Source organism: Peromyscus leucopus, chromosome X (assembly GCF_004664715.2).
Source record: "Peromyscus leucopus breed LL Stock chromosome X, UCI_PerLeu_2.1, whole genome shotgun sequence".
NCBI classification, from domain to species: Eukaryota; Metazoa; Chordata; class Mammalia; order Rodentia; family Cricetidae; genus Peromyscus; species Peromyscus leucopus.
Window position 1 is genome coordinate 67,045,508 of NC_051083.1, and position 20,976 is coordinate 67,066,483.

The 20,976-nt window shown below is 37.6% G+C and overlaps 1 protein-coding gene across 1 annotated transcript in view; it reads right to left on the bottom strand.

Annotated features, from left to right (window-relative positions):
* LOC114704894 (charged multivesicular body protein 1b-2) overlaps window positions 1–20,672 on the bottom strand; it is a 42,038-nt gene extending 21,366 nt beyond the window's left edge. Inside the window, exons 1-2 of the mRNA XM_028886402.2 lie at window positions 20,417–20,672; window positions 9,818–9,915 (exon numbers count right to left, since the gene is read on the bottom strand). Of these exons, the coding sequence (XP_028742235.1) occupies window positions 9,818–9,915; window positions 20,417–20,432 (114 nt within the window). The 5' untranslated portion in view covers window positions 20,433–20,672. The remainder of the gene's footprint in view (window positions 1–9,817; window positions 9,916–20,416) is intronic.
* Between the last annotated feature and the right edge of the window lie 304 nt (window positions 20,673–20,976).

Consider the following 20,976-nt stretch of genomic DNA (forward strand, 5'->3'; position numbering starts at 1 on the left):
CAAAGAGCCAAAGTACAGCTATTTTTTTAAAAAATTAAATGATATCAAATTAATTATAGTCTATAAGAGGTTTGAATTAGCCTTTTGACACCTAATTATTATAACAGTTAAATAATAATGTACAATCCTATTCTCTTTTAATATCATGATTAGAAAATACACATGTATTTACAGTTTAAGAAATTAAAATATGCTGGACATGGCACATGCTTTTAATTCCAGCATTCAGGAGGCAGGAGCAACCTAACTCTGAGCTTGAGGCCAGCCTTGTCTACATAGCAAGTTCCAGGCCAGCCAGGGCTACACAGTGAGACCTTGCCTAAAAAATACAATAGAAACTAAAAGTTAAAAATGGCTCCTAATTATATCACCATGCTATTTTCATTGTTAATATTTTAGTACATACTATCTTAATATATAAAACATTTATTACTATGTAGTTTGTAATAAAAGCAGGCACATAGAATGCAGAGTTTTGAACCTTGTTTTCTCTCATGCTAAAAACACCACTTTAAGTTAAGAACATAACTACATCATTATTTCTAAGAGGTGCATCATACAAATGTCACTGTAGTAAAGGAATTACTGATCACACATAAAATGATTCTAGATGTACACAGACATTAAGCAGTTTCTGTATGATTTTACTGAATATGCATATGAAAACACAGTCTAACAGGAATCCAGCCTTTTTGGTATAATATATCAGATCAGGAATAGAGCTAAAAGAAAACCAAATTTATCTAAAGAAAAAAAATCACTAAATAAATAGTGCAGATAACACAACAAAGTAACATAGGTAGTAGAGAAATGACAGAAATTCAAGAATAAGATCCTAACTCTTCAATAAAATAAATAGCAATTTTTATAACTCTCCGTGTGTGTGTGTGTGTGTGTGTGTGTGTGTGTGTGTGTGTGTATCTTTACACACTTTCCAAATGTTTACATAAGACAAATACTGAATACTGAGTTACTGGATACAGACATATATTCAAATTTAATTATACTCCCTCTGATGCTTATAACAATTTCTTCATCTAGAATAGCACTATTGCATTATTCACAGGTAATCAACATGGGATATTATTACGGTAGTTCATCATGATCTCAGCTCAGAAGCTTCTTGCTGCAGCAGATGGGAACAAATGCAGAGACCCACAGCCAGACACTGCACAAAGTGAGTGACCTTGGAACACTCAGCCCCGAATGGGATATTTCTACAGAATTCCTCCTTTAAAACACAGGGAATCCCATGGAAGAAGAGGCAGAAAAAGTGTAAGAGCCAAAGGGGATGTAGGGCACCAAGGAAACAAGGCCATCTAAACACATTAGGACTTACATATGAACTCACAGAGACTGTGGCAGAAAATACAAGGCCTGCATGGGTCTGTTCCAGATGGGGTCCTAGAGCTGACAGAAGTGGACACCCCCCCAGGCCCAACCAGAGGTGAATTTCAATTGATAATTACTTGCAAATAAAAATTAGTATTCTCCAAGGGAGTCTCATTGGGGGAAAAAAAACTCTTAAGGGTAGGCCTCATGCTGAGCAGTAGGTGGCCAACAGAAAATGAACTCAATGGCATCTTTGGAAGTTCTTTGTCTCATAGTGTAGTGTCAAGGCATTTTTTAACACCTTACAGGTCCTTTGCATATATATTATGGCTTCCGGTTTTGTTTTTGTGGGATACCTGTATGTGTAAATGTGTGTGTCTCTAGATCTGTATGTGTTTCTTGTGTTGCTGCTTCTGGTTCTTTTGTTCCTGTTTCTTTTGTTCTATTCCAATCTGTCTATTTTGTTTTATTTTACTTTATTAGTATTTCCTTAGCTGCTTGCTTGTTTTCTAATGAGACAGAAATGGGGTGGATCTTGATGGGAGGGGAAGTGGGGAGGAACTAGGATGAGTTGGGGGAGGAGAATCCATAACAATAAAAGGAAAAAAGGCAGTACCTCATTGAATTTCTTTGATAAAAAGGGTTGGTTATAAGTTTTGGGCCAGGCTTGGGGCTCAGGCCAGGCTCTGGGCTTAGCAGGGCTTGGGAAGCACAAGCAGCCACAGGTGGTGGACTGCACACAGACTAGCTGCAGGCTGTGGGGCTCAGGTCACATTAGGCACCACTTGAAACAAGAGCCCAAAGGGTGTATATATGAATATATATCAATTTATTAATGGGTGCTATGGGAAAACAGACTCGAAGATGACAGGATAAGGTAGATCCAGTTGCAGAGTTCTTCTGTTTTGCCGGTGTTGGGGGGAGTGTTAATGGAACTAGCCAGTCCAGTCTCCAACCATATCAATAGAGAGCACGCCCCCCCCCTCGCCCCCGCCAGTTTTAAGCAGTCACATACTCAGAAAAAAAAAAAAAAAACATGCCTCTATCAGGCTAGCTACTCCAAGGTCATTGGCAGAGCAAATTCACACAGCAGAATATGCTGGTGAGTATATGGGAATCAATATATCAATCAGTATATTCAGGAATCAATATAGAGGTTCCTTAAAAATTAAAAATAGAATTAGCACATGATCTGGTTTTACTATTCCTGGGTATACACCTGAAGCCAGCATGCAATACTGTTTACTATGGTACTATTCACAATAGCCAACTTATAGGATCACTTTAGATGCTTACCCATAGATACATGGATAAAGAAAATGTGGTATTTCACACACATTGGAGTACAGTTCAGTCATAAAGGATACAATTATGACATTTGCACAAAAATGTCATAAAAACATTATGAAGTGGGCATCTCAGAAAGAGAACATGTATTTTCTCTCAAAAGCAGAATTTGGATTTGTTTTTAAAGACATGGAAGTAGAATGGGGCATTTTGGTGGAGGGACCAGGAGGAGGAGGGAGAAAGATAAGTGAGGGTAGCAGAGAGTGCATATAACATATAATATATATTACATACATGTGATATATAACATATATTATATATGTGCATATAACTGAAGTATATTACATGCAGGTATGGAAAAGTGTTTGTGATTTTTTTTTCTTTTTTTAAGTCAGGGAGAAAAAGGGAGGGAGAGGGAGAGAGAACATAATGTTGGGAAGGTTGTTAGGCGGGAAGAATCTGGGGGAAGTTGGAGAAAATGAAAAATATCAAAATATATTACAGGTAAACATTTAATAAAAATGAAAAAATTTGTAACACAACCCATTAGCTTTCACATTACATAAAGTAGTTTTATACCTTTTTTCTGAGTATTTTGCATGCATTCATCTTTTTAGAGTTTTTCTGATTAAATAGCTATGTATTTGTTACATGTAATGTTACTTTTCCTATATTGCTGATTAGTATTTTATTTTATATGTGATTATAGATTTTAAATAAATATCTCTCTTATTTATTTTATTCTGCTCTAAATGTCCTTTTTTTTTTACCTCATGGCAATTTCTTATGGTATTGAATGGTTTCATTTCTGACATTTAAATAACTATTAAATTTGTTGCTCATTTGAATGAAATATTAGGTTTTTAAACAAAACCATTGATCTATATTCCTACTACTTTAGAATATTTTAATTTTGATATAGACTCTCCTTAAGTTACCCAGGGTGGCCTTGAACTTTCAATCCTTCTGCCTGAGCCTCCTGAAGAGCTGAATAGCTGGGATTGCAGGCATGTATTACATGTTTTCCTCTCATTCAGGTAAGTATCTATTATCTTCCAACAATAATTGCTTCCTTGATTGAAGCATTATCTCCTTTAATATATTCAAGGGTTTTTTGTTTGATGCCTAATTACCTTTGTTCATTTTTAGTTAATTAAAAATTACTACAAAAGAAACACCTGCATGTGAATACAGCATTAAAGCGGAAAATAATATCCTATATTAAAAAAGACTTTCTCCCAACTCAGTTACTCTCTCAGATGGCCTAGCATCAAGCAGATGCAAAACAGCATTTTAGGCAGTGTGGATTTTGTAGTGAACCCAAAGAAATCCCTGGGTTATTATGGAACATACAATCCAAACAGAGAGTCTGACAATAAGCAAAACAATTAAAATAGAAAACGGTAAAGGTGAAAAAAGAGCAGTAGGTGTCAGGGAGAGAAATGGAGAGGACAGTAAGGAAAAAAAAGGCTATGAATTAGAAAGAGAATAAGGAGGTATGTGAGATGACTTGGAGGAAGAAAAGGGAAGGGAGGGATAATGTAACTATAACTTCAAAAAGTATTAAAAATTATTTCAAATAACAATGTTAGGACTGTGGTTCTTGAATTTTCAGACCCTGATAGGGCCGTTTGACATAGGGCGATGTAAGTGAGCATACATATGAAATAGAAAAAGGTTTCTATCTTAGGTGGAGGAAGAAGGCAGGCCAGTCCCATGGCGGAAACCCACCAGCGAGAAGACTGTAAACAGGTACTGACACAGCAGAAGGGGCAACACAGTCAAGTCTACCAAGGGAAATCAGAAATGAAGTCCAGTAATAAATCAGATATGGCATTGGAGCCATTCTAAAACCCTGACATTTTACTTGACGGTAAGAGATCACAATATAGTTCTGAGCGGAACACTGACCTATGACTTCTCTTAAAATACTTCCTCTGGCTGCTCTGTTAAGATTACTTTTATGGGGGTTGAAGAATGTTGCTCAGTAGTTCAGTGGTAGAGTCCTTGTCTAAGAGGAGTGATTGTTATTGGGCTTGATTCCTAGTACTGGGAGAAAAACAAAACCCTAAAACGAAATCATTATGGGAACAGGGTCAAAACAGAGGCCAAAACAAAGAGGCTAACGGAAGCTTGTTTACAATAAGTGAGGTAAGATAAGGATGGCCTGGGTGGAGATAGGTACACTGGACTTGGTAAGAAGTGATCAGATTCTAAAGACTTTTGAAAGATTTTCCAAGGCTCAGATGTAGTGTATGAAACTAGAGGTTAAGCATAATGCCATTCTAAGACTATTTGTTTTGTCTAAAAGACAGAAAATGCCTTACAAGCACACCAGGAATGCCATACTGGAGGATGTCACATAAGGAACCCTGTTTCAAGTTGGATTTTTTCCCCTTGGTCATCCAAGTAGAAACAATAAAGAAGTTGAAACAGGAGTCTTCAGTTCAGGTATACAGGCTAAGGTAGAGTTATCCATCACATGCAAATAAAGCTAGAAGACTAACTAGATGAAATAACTTGTAGGGTCATCAGAGGTTAGAAATAACAACAAAAAAAAACAGTAGTAAAGTGGACTTGGATTGGGCAGTGGTGAATGTGTTTTCCTAAAAGACAAAGCACCAAAGTGTTGGAAGGAAGGAGTAATGAACCCAGACAAATACTATCAATAGTCCTAATGAAATGTAGATTAAGAACTAATTGGATTGAGCAGTATAAATGTTCTTGGTTTCCATGCAGGTAGAGGTCTAAGTGTAAATGAAAAACAAAACAAAAAACAAAAACTGAAGCAGGAGGAATTAGAGTTAAGAAAAAAATAGGAGGCTATTTCAAAGGGGTTACAAGTAATGGGGGAAAAAAGCAAGAAAGGTACTGGCAACAGGGTCTGGTGAGGAACTGTTTGCTTAATACCAAACCAACCAACCAAACAAAACATCCCCCCCCACACACACAAAAAAAAGCCCTCAGGCAAACAGCCAAAACCATCAAGAAGCAGAAATCTCACACAAGTACTTCGAAAGATTCAAAGATGGCTGTGGGCTAACACAATTTATTCAGCACAAAGGAGAAAACTGATAATGTAAACCTAATGATACCTGGGAACAGGCCTTAGCAGAGAAGAGGAGCAGACTCCCTTTCATTCTTAGACACATGGCTAGTTCACCTATTTTTAAAGGAGGAAAAGGACACACTATGGCAACTGAGGCAGCTATCTACAGTGATCTAACATTTCTCTGTTAACTAGAAAGCCAGAGCATCAGGCAAATCTGAGAATGAGAAAGGGGGATCTTGAGGTTTACAAAGAGAGAGTGCCCTATACTGGGGGCAAGGAGGAGAGAAGGATGCTTCTCCCAAACACCACAGGGTATGAAGCAAAAAATCCAGTGTCAGATATGAATTACCTCCTTTCTATTCAGTTCATCAATGGAGTCTGACAGATACCCTCCTCCCTCCCAAAATTATAAGCTATTGTCACTGATCTTTATTAATTTCTTGATCTTGATAGTAAGACCTTATTGCCAAAGACTCCACACACTTGACTTGCTTGAAGCTTCATCCTACTGGTTAGCTTTTATAGTAGAGAAGTGCTATGCATGCTATGGAAGGAATAAAGTAATTAATAGTCTTATTTAGCATTGCTACCAAAAGTGAGTGGCCTGGCAAGAAATGCCTACAGGTTCCATAGTGGTATGAATGATATGGGAGTAACCAATCACTTTGTGATTAGATTTAAGATTGTGCCACTAGATGGAACTCATGCCTGGCACCTGGTACCTTTAATGGGTCCAAGAACCTAGAGCTGGGTAAACCAAAGGTTCCAAATGGAGACTATTATTCTGCTAAATGGATACAGTATTAAACTTATTCTTAAATAGTTATCTTTATAACCATAGATCAGTGCAATTCTCAATTTTCTTCAGAGAATCTTTTTCAGAAGATACTGGGTAGCAGTCTTTCTCAGACTGCCAGCCCCCAAATCATGACACCAAGACTTACTATTAGTTATGAATGCTCAGCCTTATCTTATGCTTGTCCCACTAGCTCTTACAACTTAGATTAATCTGTTTCTCTTCATCCATGTTTTGCCTTGGGGCTTTTACCTGTCTTTCATTCTGTATGTCCTACTCCATGTCTGTCTGGCTAGCAGCTGCCTGGCTGGCTGGCCCCAGGTGTCTCCCTATTTTTCTCCCACATTCATTCCTCTTGTTCTCTCTGGAGCCTAGATTCCTCCTCCTACTTATTCTCTCTGCCTGCCAGCCCCACCTATCCCTCTACTGCCTAGCTATTGGCCATTCAGCTTTTTAGTGTCCTTCTACTGCCTAGCTATTGGCTGTTCAGCTTTTTATTGGACCAGTCAGGTGCCTTAGGCAGGTAAGGTGAAACAGCAACACATCTTTGCCTTGTTAAACAAATACAACATAAACAAATGCAACACAGCTTTACATAGTTAAAGTAATATTCCACAACAATAGTGATTAGTACAACTAGTCAGCGTGAAGAGAATGAAAGACCATGGAGTGCTCAGCCCTAAATGATACATCTATATCATACACCCTCGCTCCAAGGCTCAAGGATCATTGTGAAAGAGTGGGCAGAAAGACTAAGAGTCAGAGGTAGTAGATGAGTACAGTGAAGCAGAATTATCTACATATGACAGGGCCACATGAACTCACAGAAACTACTGAGTGCATGCACAACACCTGCCCAAGAACAAGGATGAAAAGCTCCCCAGCCAGGGTTGGAGAGGGGATCACAAAGTCCCACCTCTAGTTGAGAGCTATACACAACTGATGGCTTCTGGGAAAGTCAGTTTTCTTCAGGGATGTGGCTCCAGAGGCTATGTGCCAATAGACAGCCCCACACTTATGCAATATGGGCATTGCCAAGTAGACTTTGTGGGTTTAAAGAGAAAGCAGAAGAAATTAAGAGGGAAGAGTGGATGGGACATGGGAGGAACTGAAGGGGAAGGAATGGGAGTGGTTTAATCAAAACCACTCCCATATGTATGTATGGAATTCTCAAGCAAAAAGAAAATCCTATAAATAGTTATGTATAAAGCCTAATTAACATAGCATGCTTAGAAATATTATCCTTCAAAAGTTTTACCTTTAAATCTGGAACTTGCTTTAGTAACTTTGATTTAGGAAAAATATCCAGAACTTCTAAAAATGTCTTATAATCCAAGCAATAGATGGCATAATAAAATCAGCAAACAGGGCAGGGGATGGTGGCACATAGCTTTAATCCCAGCACTCAGGAGGCAGAGCCAATCGGATCTCTGTGAGTTCGAGGCCAGCCTGGTCTACAACGTGAGATCCAGGACAGGCACCAAAGCTAAACAGAGAAACCCCTATCTTGAAAAACCAATAAACAAACAAACAAATAAATAAATAATAAAATCAGCAAACAGGTTTCAAGAGAATTTTTTTTAAGTGAAAAAAGGTACAGATAATTAAGAAAAAATGTTAAACATCCTTGGCCACTAGGGAAATGAAAATTAAAACAAAACTGAGATTTCACCTTTGCTGTTCAGAATTACTATCATTAACTAAACGTCATTAAATACTAATGAGGACGTGGAGAAAATGGAACCCTTATATACTGCTGGTAGGAATGTAAATTATTTGAGTCACTATGGAAATGAACTTGGAGACATTTCACATAGGACTCAGCCATGCCATCCTTGAGAATGTACTCAAAGAACTTTAAATCAACATAGAGCACAGTAATTGCATACCCATGTTCATTGTAGCAGTACTCACAATTGCCAAGTTATTGAATTAGGTTAGTGTAGAGACCCACACAGGCTTCCTAGTGAATACTTACTCAGGGTCTGAGAATCAGATCTCGCTTTACCCAGCAGGGTTGCATAAGGGAATGATTTGATCACAGGCAGGGTTACCAGGTGTTTGTAAGGGTCTACACTTGCAGTGTGCTTTGATCTAGCAAAGGAGAGGTCTTTTGTTCCACCTCTTGGCATTGTTATAAAAAAACCCCTTTGAAGAGACAGAAGGGACCGTTGGGGGTCTTGATCCAGGTCCTTCCGAAGCTATCCTTTGTTTCTGTCTTCCTCTTCTTCGCTATCTTTCTATCTAATATTTTCTTATCCCTCTCTCCTCCTCATAGGAACCCTGGAAAAGGTAGGAGCTGGCCTCCCACAAGTTAGGTATCCACCAATAGATGGAAAAAAACCTCTCATTTTACACACACACACACACACACACACACAACAACACACACACACTAGAGTTTATTTAGCCACAAAGGAGAATGAAATTGTATAGCCAGGTGGCAGTAGACACCTTTAATTCTACACACAGGAGGCAAAAGCAGGTCGGTCTCTGTGAGTTTGAGGCCAGCCTTGTCTACAGAGTGAGTTCCAAGACAGTCAAGGCTGTTACACAGAAACTCTGTCTCACAACAAGAACAAAAATGGATGCAAATTAAGAGCATAATAGTAAGTGAAATAAGTCAGGCTTGGTGTGAGCCTATTTTCTCTCATTTGTAGATCCCAGCTCTTATATAGACACACAATTCAAAACTGCATATAGGACATGAAAGTAGATGTGAGACTATCTGAGGGAAATGAACAGGAGTTGAGGGGTAATAAAAAGGCGAGGCATGGATACTGTCAAAATACATGACATACCTATTTGAAAATGTCTGTGGAACCTATCAGTATGTACAATGAATATATATTGATAAAGAAATGTTTCACTATGCCTGAATTGTTTGTGCAAACAGTGGTACTTTGTGTCAGACATCTAATTTCCTTCCAGAGATGTGGAATTCTGGCATAGTCTAGGCAAAAAGTCCCAATACAACTGATTACTAATAAAACCTCCAGATTTCTGTGTCCAGAGCTTCTCTGTTAGGCAATGTTTCATGTGTGTTATGAAAACCTTAGAAAGCATAGATGTTAAAATAATCCAAAAGAAGGAATATTTTATATATGGACCTCTCAAGAAGAATGAAATTAGCTAAGGACAGTTTTTATTTGAAAGTAACACAAGAATCACACAATCTTGTAAGGTATATTTGCATATATAAATAGCAAAAAACATAAACGCATAATAAAGAAGGCATTATTGACTATGTAGGATACTGAATTATCTAAAGAGACTATACAATTCTACCTTCTATATCTATTTGTACATCTTTTGTGAATTAAAAAAGTAAAAACATTAAAAGTATCTACCTTTTTTATCTTGGCCTTTTCAGCTTTTTCTTCTTTATCACATTTCTTGGCATTCCTATTAAGTTCTTTTGCAGCAAACCTCAAGTTAAATAAGTGTTCTGAAAATATAGGTTAAGGGTAGCTAGTCAAAAAGTCACTTTTTTTCTAGCAAAAAGACCTGAAAACCTGTTAAAATCATTTAAAAAAATCAGATAATACTATAATTTAAGTCAAATAATCACAAAATTTCTACAGGAAAAGAACAAACTATTTCTTTTAAACTTCCTTTCACCCTAATCAAGAACATATAATATTAATTACAAAGGAAAAATAACTATTCTGAAGAAACTGGGTAGATAGTATTTTAGCCAAGTTTAACCTCATCAGTAATAAGGCATGTCCATATTATTTACTTTCTGAAATGATGTCTTGAGAAGAATAAATCATCATTAGTATGGCACTGTTGCTAAAAACAACCTCATTTGTTATAGACTTTCAAGTGTCAAGTTCCTGAAGAGCAAGGACAATTGAATAACTGGCACAAATTGGAGACTAGAGAGACAAGGTGGCTGACTACATGAAACACTACCAAAAGGTTCTGAGAAACTCTACCAATAGCCCTTATTGAGGGAAGCCAAAGCAATAATGTGGAGGCAGAACTGAAGCAGAGACCATGGAGGAACACTGCTTACTAGCTTGCTCAACTTGTTTTCTTATTATCACCTAGGGCGCCCTGCAAACAGTGGGCTGTGCCCTCCCACATCAATCATTAATCAAGAAAATGCCTCAAGGAGCTGCCTACAGGCGTTCTCTCTTCCCAGATGACTAGCTTGTGTCAAGTTGACAATAAAACCAACCAGCACAAGTAAAACAGAAAACTGAAGAAAGCTGGGGAGAAAATCAGCTAACCGGAATACATCTGAATTACAATGAGAAGAAGAAGATAGACAGCAATCGAAGTAGACTAAAATGGTCTTACAATATCTGGAATACTTGGGCTAGAGAGATGGCTCTGCGGTTAAGAGTATGGCTGGCTCTTCCTGAGGACCAAGATTCAGTTCTCAGCACCCATACAGGTGCTCACAACTGCCTGTAACCCCACTTTCGTGAGGTTCAATGCCCTCCTTTGGCTTCCACAGACAATAGACATATTATGTAGGACATAGATATACATGCAGGTAAAACACTCATATACACATAACAATAAAATAGGAATAAAAAATTTTTAAATCTGGAATCCTAGGGGGGAAACATGACTAAATTAACTTTCAAAGAGCCACAGTCGAAGTTCAATTTACAAGTGATAAGGTCAAATAAGCAGAATTTCCAAATAAAACTCCAAGTAATTACCAAAGGATTTATGGTCATGCATTATTCTAAGTAGTGATAGTCTACCAAAGTGCCATAAATACCAATAGCAAACACTAAAGTATTGCTTCTAAAGAGAATCTAGGGTTTGATTCCTATGTGTTACATTTTGACCAACTGATGTATATTTACTTTATGTGCATTTCTGTTTCAACAAACCCTATTTAATACATATTGTTGACTCATTAATAGCAAATTCTTAGCTTAGAATAATTCATGACTGAAAATTTACCTAATACAAAAATTTTATCTACAAGGCACAGCACCACCTTCCCATACTAAAAACACGAAACAGCACATTAAGGTCCTATAAAAGGTAACTATTTTAAATAGGGGAATTATAAACAGAAGGCACAGAATACAGAAAATATAGTATTAGACAGCAGAAGACATTCGTTTACCATATGAGCATTCATTACCTTCTCTAAGTAGGAAACAGGATCATCAGTTGACCCAAATGTTTACAAATCTAGGCAAGTTCTGGAATAAAAATATTATTTGTGCTAGTTTTCTACAAATTTTACTATGTAGACAAATTTGCAAATACAGAATGTTTCAATAATTTAACTTAGCTTCTCAAGAAACTAAACTAGATCTAACAAAAGGCTTGATGAGCACAGAATTATATCCAGGAAATGTTGGTTACATTAGAGAATCATGACGTCCAATTTTAAGATTAAAAACTCAGAACATAAACAGATGTAAACACCTAAGACAAAGGATGGGGTGAGCTGAGTATGTTAAGAACTTTGTACCATTCACAAGTAAATCAGAATTCATTAAATTTAACATTAACTATACATGTTAAAATTTCAAGGGTACCACTGAAGAAATAGTATGTAACTTCCAAAGTAATAAAGGGAAAAATGGAGTGAACCATTTACAGACTCAAAGGGAAGCAGCAAGAGAGTAAGGAATCTAGGGATAAAAGGCTAACAGAAATGATACATTAAGTAGAAACTTTCCCCATATGTGGGCTGGCTAACTATAAATAGCTCAGCGGGAAAAGTGCTGGTTTAACAAGCCTGATGATCTGAGTTTTATCCCCAAACCCATATGAAAAAAAGAGTTCCAGTCTCAGAGTGGGGGGGGGCATTCCACCCCCACTCTCCCCCAGGGTACTCCTGAACAGGAGCAGCAGGAAATATTAGCTAGAAATATACCTGGAGAGAGAGACAGACAGAAACATAGAATGGCCTCGGGAGGGCCTGGATCCTTATTCATTGGACCCTGACTGTATCTGCCAAAGGGCTTTTTATATGAATGCCAAGGGGAGGATCAAAAGACCTCCCCCGAGGCACAGCCAAGTGCAGACCCTTCCAATCACCTGGCAACCTTGCCTGTGGCCAAATCATCCCCTTATGCAGCTCTGCTGTATCAGGCAAAGTCAGATCTCACAAGGAAACTTCTGTGGGCTCCCATACAAGAGCCCACCTTAAAAAGCTGCATAGGGTGGCATCCATCTGTAATCCCAAAACTCCTACTGAGAGACGGGAAGAGAAGACTAGAGAATTGCCCAGAAGTTCTTGGGCCAGCTAGGCCGGAATACACAGTGCAACAGAAATAGTAAGAAAGACCTTGTCTCTATAATCTAGAAGGAGAGAACTGACTCCCAAACACTGACTACTGATCTCTACATGTGTGCTGTAGTACACACACAAACAATAAATAAAAATAAATACAATTCAACAGAAAGAAACATTCTCAAAATATCATGATGGATTAAAAAATAATGAAGCAAACTATAGACAGAACTTTATTTATTTATTTTATTATTTTTTTTTGTTTGTTTGTTTTCGAGACAGGGTTTCTCTGTGTAGCTTTGCGCCTTTCCTGGAACTCACTTGGTAGCCCAGGCTGGCCTGGAACTCACAGAGATCCGCCTGGCTCTGCCTCCCGAGTGCTGGGATTAAAGGCATGCGCCACCACCGCCTGGCTTAGACAGAACTTTAAAATGCAAAGATATTGAATGATAAGATGGCAAAAGACAGAAAAAAATTATTAAACACTATTCTAAAATAATGAGCCATGAGTTTATTACTATCACTCAAAACAATATAAAAAGTCAATAAAGTATTAGGAATTAAGAAAAAGGGCTCATCATAAAAATTCACAAGCTGACCTAATAATCAAAGCTAAAGGAAACACACCTATAGCACAGCTGCAATCTCTCTCTCTCTCTCTCTCTCTCTCTCTCTCTCTCTCTCTCTCTCTCTCTCTCTCTGTGTGTGTGTGTGTGTGTGTGTGTTGTGTGTATAAAACTGACAAACAGATAAATGTTGGACAATATTAACAGAACTCAACTGACAAGACAAAGTGAGGATATATAAGTTAGGCCTGACCCTAATTAAACGCTTAGTTAAGAAGCTGAGAGAGGGCTCAGTGGTTAACAGCACTGTCTGCTCTTCCAGAGGACTTGGGTTCAGTTCCCAGCATCCACATGGAAGGTCAAAACCATTTATAACAACTTTTCTAGGGGATCTGATGTTGATTCTGGCCTCTGTAGGCACTGCACATATTTTGTGCACAGACATAATCCAGGCAAAACATGCATAGACATAAAATAAAATCAATTAATAGCTTGTTAAATGTAACAAGCCAGATTAAGATGAATATTACATATTTTCTGTGCTATGTGGACTTTCTCTCTGTCTCTCTCTCTCTCTCTACACACACACACACACACACACACACACACACACACACACACACCCTTGCGCGCGCATACATATTGCATCAAAGTCAAAAGGGGAAAAAAGGAAAATAAAAAAGTAATAGGAAACAGGTATATATATTTTCACTCTTATATATAATTTTGTTTTAACCATATGAAAACATCACATGAAAATAGAAGGGGGACTATTCAGGGGAAGAAAGGAAGCCAGCAGGAAGAGGAAGGAGACAAGAGAGGCTAATGGGAAAGCATATGAACAATGTACAATGATATATATGTATTGATATGATAAAATGAAATGCATTATTTTGCAGACTAACTTAATAAAAACTTAAAAGAAAAACAACATGGAGAAAAACAGCTAATCTTGCCCCAATAGTTTGAGAATATACACTTCAAGCATATTAGACATAGAAAAATTATACATTGGGTCAAAAACAAAAACTGAAATAAGCCGGGCGGTGGTGGCGCACGCCTTTAATCCCAGCACTCGGGAGGCAGAGGCAGGCGGATCTCTGTGAGTTCGAGGCCAGCCTGGTCTCCAAAGCGAGTTCCAGGAAAGGCGCAAAGCTTCACAGAGAAACCCTGTCTCGAAAAACCAAAAAACAACAACAACAACAAAAAAAAAACAAAACTGAAATAAATATAAAAAAAATCTGTCATCTGAACATCATGCAGTAGTTAATATATTTGATTTCTTCATACTTTACTGCAAGAATATAAAGCTAAAATTTAAAAAAAATAACAAGTTGTGTTTGAAATCTTAAAAACTTATCTATATATAACTAAAAAGGAAAATGTCTTCTGTATTTAGTATTGAGTAACAACAAAATGACTGAAATGTTACTTATGAAATATAGTTAATTGGGACACTCTGCCACAAAGGAAGACTGAAAATTAATGATGCAAACATTTACCACATAAAATCAGGAAAAAGATATAACAAGCCTCGAAAGGCCATAAAAGGGCAAAAAAAAAAAAAAATCAAAGAGAGGAAAACAAAAATTCAATAGGCAAAATGAACAAAATGTCCAAAGCTGAATTCCCTGTAAAATCTGACATCATTTGCTATGTAGTAACCAGTCAAGCAAAAAGAGGCATAAATAGAATAAGGAAAGGAACATAACTGTAGATAAAGATACTTTAAAATAATACATTAGGGCAGTAAGCCAAAACACTTGAAAGCTGTTTGCAAAACACCTGTAAAATGGATAATACTAGATCAATGAAGGAAATGAATAAAGACTCAATAATTCAGAATTTTTGATGCAACACTTTAAAATATTTTCACATTTAAAAACAGAGCTGATGGTATTACTGGTGGATTTTGTCAAATATTTAAGAAAATGGCAATTCTTACTGTGCACAGACTTTCTGAAGGGTTAGGAAAAGTAAAGAACACTTCTTAACCTTGAAACCAGACTTTAATTAAAGGCCATATTCACTCACCAGCAAAGATTAAAAAATATTAAACACAATATTGGGAAGCATTATAGATAGGCAGTATATTATAGATGTTTCATAATCATGATGAATTTACCTTAAGAATCCAAAGACAGTTTAACATTTAAAAAGTCTAAAAATTTCTATGTATTTTATTCACATTCAATTAAGTAAAACATAAGTAAAAATCTGAGTATACAAAGAAGGACCATAAAGATCCAACATTCAACTGATAATCAAACACAGAGATAAGCTATTCATGGAGAAATTCTAAAAATGAAATTGCATCTAACCAAAAATCTATTACAAGCATCAGACTAATCATGACTAGTTAGAATTTTTCTTAAAATCAAGGATAAGAAAGTGATCTTGCTCTGGGGGCTGGACAGATGGCTCAGAGGTTAAGAGCACTGACTGCTCTTCCAGAGGTCCTGAGTTCAATTCCCAGCAACCACATGGTGGCTCACAACCATCTGCAATGAGATCTGGCTCCCTATTCTGCATACATAATAAATAAATAAATCTTTTTTTTTTAAAAAAAGAAAGTGATCTTGCTCTAATTTTTCTTAAATTATAACAGTATTCTGGAGTATTTATATGCATACAACAAAAAGGGATAAAAAATACTGGTTACAAAAGAAATTATCAAACCAGTATTATTTTCAGGTAATATTGTAGCTGGAGTTATCTCTAGTCCTGCCTGGGTCCACAGCCACTCAGACCCAAATAAACACACAGACACTTATATTATTTAAATTGTTTGGCCTAATGGCTCAGGCTTCTTGCTATCTAGTTCTTACATCTTAAATCAACCCATTTCTATTAATTTAATCCCTTGCCACATGGCTTGTGGCTTACAAGTACTATACATCTTACTTCTCATTGCAGTAGTGGCTGGCAGCATCTCCTTACCCAGGCACTTCCCAGAAGTCTCCTCTCTTTGTCCCACCTATACTTCCTGCCTTGCTACTGGCCAATCAGCGTTTTATTTATCAATCAATAATAGCAACACATTCACAGCATACAGATATCCACAGCATAATATATATGTTTATCCAAAGAAAAATTAAAGTGCATATAATCTCCAACACAACAACCCTGTACATCACCCAGTTTTTGCCAGTCTACATAGGATATATGATCAAAAAACGATCATGGCAATATTTCTTTTAATGATAGGAAAGCTAATCTCAATGCCCATCACTAAAAGAATGAATAATTGTGATATATTAATACACTGGAAAACTACATAGGAATGAAAATTCATTTTAAATAATTAATGAATCATAACTAATATTTAAAATAGCAATGACACTACATATATACCATTTAAAAACATGAAATATATCAATTATAAGAGTGTACATGTCTGATATAATATATAAAGAAATGAACTGAAATTATAATTGTCAACTTTTAGATAGTGGCACCTGTAGTAAAGGGAAAGAGGAATTTAATTGATAATGTTCTATAGTATTTCTTAGGCCAAATAGAAGGCTCTCAGGATTGTTTTGCTCTTTTTCTTAACTTTAAGAGGGAAGGATTAAAGCTACAACTCTAAAAAAAGGAATTTAAAGTTAGTGTTTGTTTGGCATAAAGTATGCATTCAATAAATTATATTATCATTTATTAAGTCACCTATTTTAATAGAGAAAACTATTTAGAAAGTACATCAAAAGTTCAAGTTTGTCTTAAAGCATTATATGAAACTATTATGTGTTATTATACTGCTTTTCTGTATTATAGCTTTCCAAAAATAATTAGAATTCAAAGAAGTTACTGTATATAAAGAAGTCTTAGTTTAAAATAGAACTCTTATTACAGAAAATCTGTGACAGTTCACTATTTAAACTGATAGTAAGTTCTCTAAATACAGTAGTTCACAAGCTACTTTATTACAAATGCCACCAGCCAGATTATATAATTCTTGATGAACAGAAGTAGAGGTTAAAAAAAATACAGGTAAGAGGAAGAAAACAAAAGTGTTTTAGGGAGAGTGTTGGGCTCTCCTGAGAGATGGCTCAGTTACTGTTAGCATTTACCACTCCTACAGAGGAGCAGAGTTCAGTTCCCAGCACTCATGCCAGGTAACTCACTATCTCTAACTCTAGCTACAGGGGTTCTGACACTCCTTTGGCCTCTGTGAGCACTTGCACTCATGTTCACATACCCAGACACCACACATACACACACATTCAAGTAATTACAAATGAATCTTTTTTAAAGTGTTCCACTAATAGCTGTCCTAACATAAAAGAGGGGTACTAATACCACAGACCATGTATTTGATAAATTACATTATTATGCTTTTACTTTTCTGGCTTTTTAAGTTTCCAGCTCCTTGATTACTCCTATATGTGTTTCAGGGAGGTAAATTTGGGTCAAAGAATCGAGTGAGATCATATGAACTAAAAGCAACTTTAGAGATAATTTTACTAATTTGAAAACATAAACCTATAGATGGATATGCATGGAGTTAACTAATGAATACAGAAACAAAGAGGAACTCAAATGCAGTTTATCTCTTAGTTCATATATTGCATTTTAACTACTACAGGGCATTGTTCAGAATTGGCCTTTAAATGGTATGGAAAGGAAGACTCCAAAATAACATTTAATACTGTTTGTAAAAGACAGCATTCTGTTGGTTCCACAAGCCATAAATTACATATGCACTGGCAAGGAACTAATTTAATGATACTGTAAACACTGGAACTAATTCCAGTAGAGGCTACACCTTCCATTGAATCTTCAGAAAGGTGTTTTTAACTGATTAGAATTTCCTTGACTATGGAGAGCTTGGAATTTTGTAGGTCCGGGGCCTAATTACAATTTCTCTTGGGCTATCTTTAGTCCCCTGAACAGCCATTCCTTGCCCACCCCTGTCTGATCTAACATCCTGTGACTAACAGATAAAATCTTTTGAAATGTATTTAGAGATCAGCAGCTCCCACCAAACAAAACGCTGAGTGCTCTCAGATAGATTTAAGGCCTATAGTTGAGATTTTCCTTTGTTCTAACCCACCTATCTGATGTCTCCACTGATATACTGTAAAAAAAAGCCTCGATTTATAACTTTCTTCTGTTACTATAAAAAATGCATTAAACTATCTCCACATTGGAACATGGAGTTTGGGGTAACCTGAATCTATGTTCCTAGGCCATGGTTACTCATATTTAACTTCAGAATAACTATGCCATCCACTTTAAAGTGAAAATGGTTGTTTATATTGATAGTATCTTGATAAGAACACATCAAAGTGTATTTATTAATGCTGGCAAGTCTGATACTAGTATGTAACTCATTTTAAAGTTTAAAGGATTTAAAGTGATTCATAAGATCTGCAATGACTAACAGCTATTTTTAAGGAGCTAGCTATTTTTGTGTGCAATACAGCCCCGGGTGATAACAGCCCAGAATTCCCTTTTTGAACTCAGAGTATGTCCAGTACTTATTATCTACATCATTGGTCCGTAACCTCCTTCAAGTTAGAAGGCCTAGAAAAAAAATCATGGTTACAGTGATCCTCAGAAAAAATGCACATAGTAATACTCAACACTGTGTATGCAATTTTAAAACATTTAGTTCCTCCACACACATTAGCATTCATCTTGAATTAGTAGGAGTTGCCTTGCATTGGTATTTATCTGCATGTATGTGTGACCTCTGGTCTCCAGATCAAAAGCTGCTCAAAGATGGAAGTGATATGTTTAACCTCATGTGTCCACTATATAGGTATATGGTTTAGTCTATTGTCTCCAATCCTTTCAAAATTTCTAGGAAATGAGCTAACAATTTTTAAGCTATTAAAATATCTCATACTTCAGTGTATGTTCAAAAATACAATTTGGTAGCCACTACCATTTCCTCTTACCTTAAAAATACCTTTCTAGGGTTGAAAAGTCAGATAATATGCTTTCCAAATGAGTCTAGTGGGTGACACAGGATGTATGCCATGCCCTAATTCAGCTTTTTTCCCCCTTTGGAACTGGGGAAAAAAACTGATCTTCTGACTCATAATTCAGTGCTCTTCATTTTACTTATAATGTAAAAGTACACTACATTCACTATTTTTTTTTAAAGTGCAGAAGAAACTGGGCCTTTCTTAGTCATCTATTTATCATTTCATGAAATGACCTATCTGCACCCTTCCTCAAATGATAACATTTTAATTTTTAGCGTATTTTGGCTAGTGTTACAGGTTATGTTAGAAATGTTTTTCGTGTGACATAAAATGTAATCAAAAAGTTTATCTGTATTTCAGGCTTCTAAACTAAATGAAGCCAAAAGATATTCTAACATGAGCTACTGAACAGTTACCTACATTTTGTCTTTTGCCACCTTGAACTGGAAAAAAAGCAAATTATTGTATTTTCTCTAATGCCAACCTCTGGAAGAAGTAAGAATTACAGCAACATGGAGTTGCTGTGATGGAATTTTAGTAGCGAAAAACAAATTTCATATTCGTGACGTCACCAGGCAGCTTTATTCTTAGCCCCTACTAATTGTCTAAGTGGCCACACAGGTATGGCTGATGGATTTCATGGCTTCAGGAATGACCTTAAGTTTCCTCAAGTGTTAAATTAGCACGCAGCTGGATCAGAAAGCAAGCATAGTTAGTTCCGAGGGCTCCTAGCAATTGCTCAACCTCATCACCAGTTACCTGCATTCAGAAAAGGGCAGCTTGCCAAAAGCTATTTGTCCATGTAGTGCATTCAAAACCTACATCTCCGCCCAAAAGCGTAGACAAACTCCAGCCGCCTCCCCTGTTCTGGCACCATGCCCTGTCCATTTCAAAGATGCCAAAATTCACTGATAAGGCAGGTGACAGAAGTCCTCAACAAGAGGCGGTATGGGCTCAATTATCTCCTTCTGTCCACAGGCTTCCCTGACCCTCCCCACATTCTAGGATGGCGGCGGCGGCCGAGGCGGCAGCGAGGAGGAGGAAAGAAAAAAACAAGGGGGAAAAAAAAGCCAAACCCAGCTGCCAGAGCCTACCCGTCCGCGCTGGAGCGCCCTCACTCCACTCGCGGAGCAAAGAGGTCAAGCCCCTGGGCGTGTCCCCCGCCCCTGGCTTCACCCTCCTCCGGCCCCCAGGGCCCCCCGGTAGCACCTCGACCATCGGAAAGGATACTCTCCATGTTCGACATGATCTCCCGAGTTCGCGGGGCGGGGAAGCGAGGGAGGGGCCGGTAACACTCGGGAGAGGGGCAGGGGCGCCCGCGGGTCGTGGGGCGAGGGTCGCTAGGGAGTGCGGAAGGCGGCGGTCGTTCCCGGCTTCTGGGGTTCCTAGCCCACTTCCTGTTTCGGCTTTGAACCCGTGGTGGGTGGAGTCCCGCGAGCCAGAGAGGCGGGACTGGGACGACGCCAAAATGGCTGCAGTGAGTGCTTCAGTTAGGAAGGGCTCTGGTCGCTTGGGGGCGATGGAGCTCCGAAAGCCAAAGCTTAGGTCCCTCCCCCTCAGATGCTTCACGTGCGCTCAGGATAACACCGCTCTTAACCTGGTCCGGCATCCCACCAGCCTTCTAGTTCTTTCTTTTGTCAACCGGGACTCTGCTTAACCTTCCGCCCCACCTCGTCCCTCAGATTTCACACTATTCTTGGCGCCCCCATCCCTTTTTCTCAGAGCTTAAGTCTTAAAGGATGAAGACAAAGGTATAGGACTTTTCAAGTACTTTTAAAAATTTCTAACAG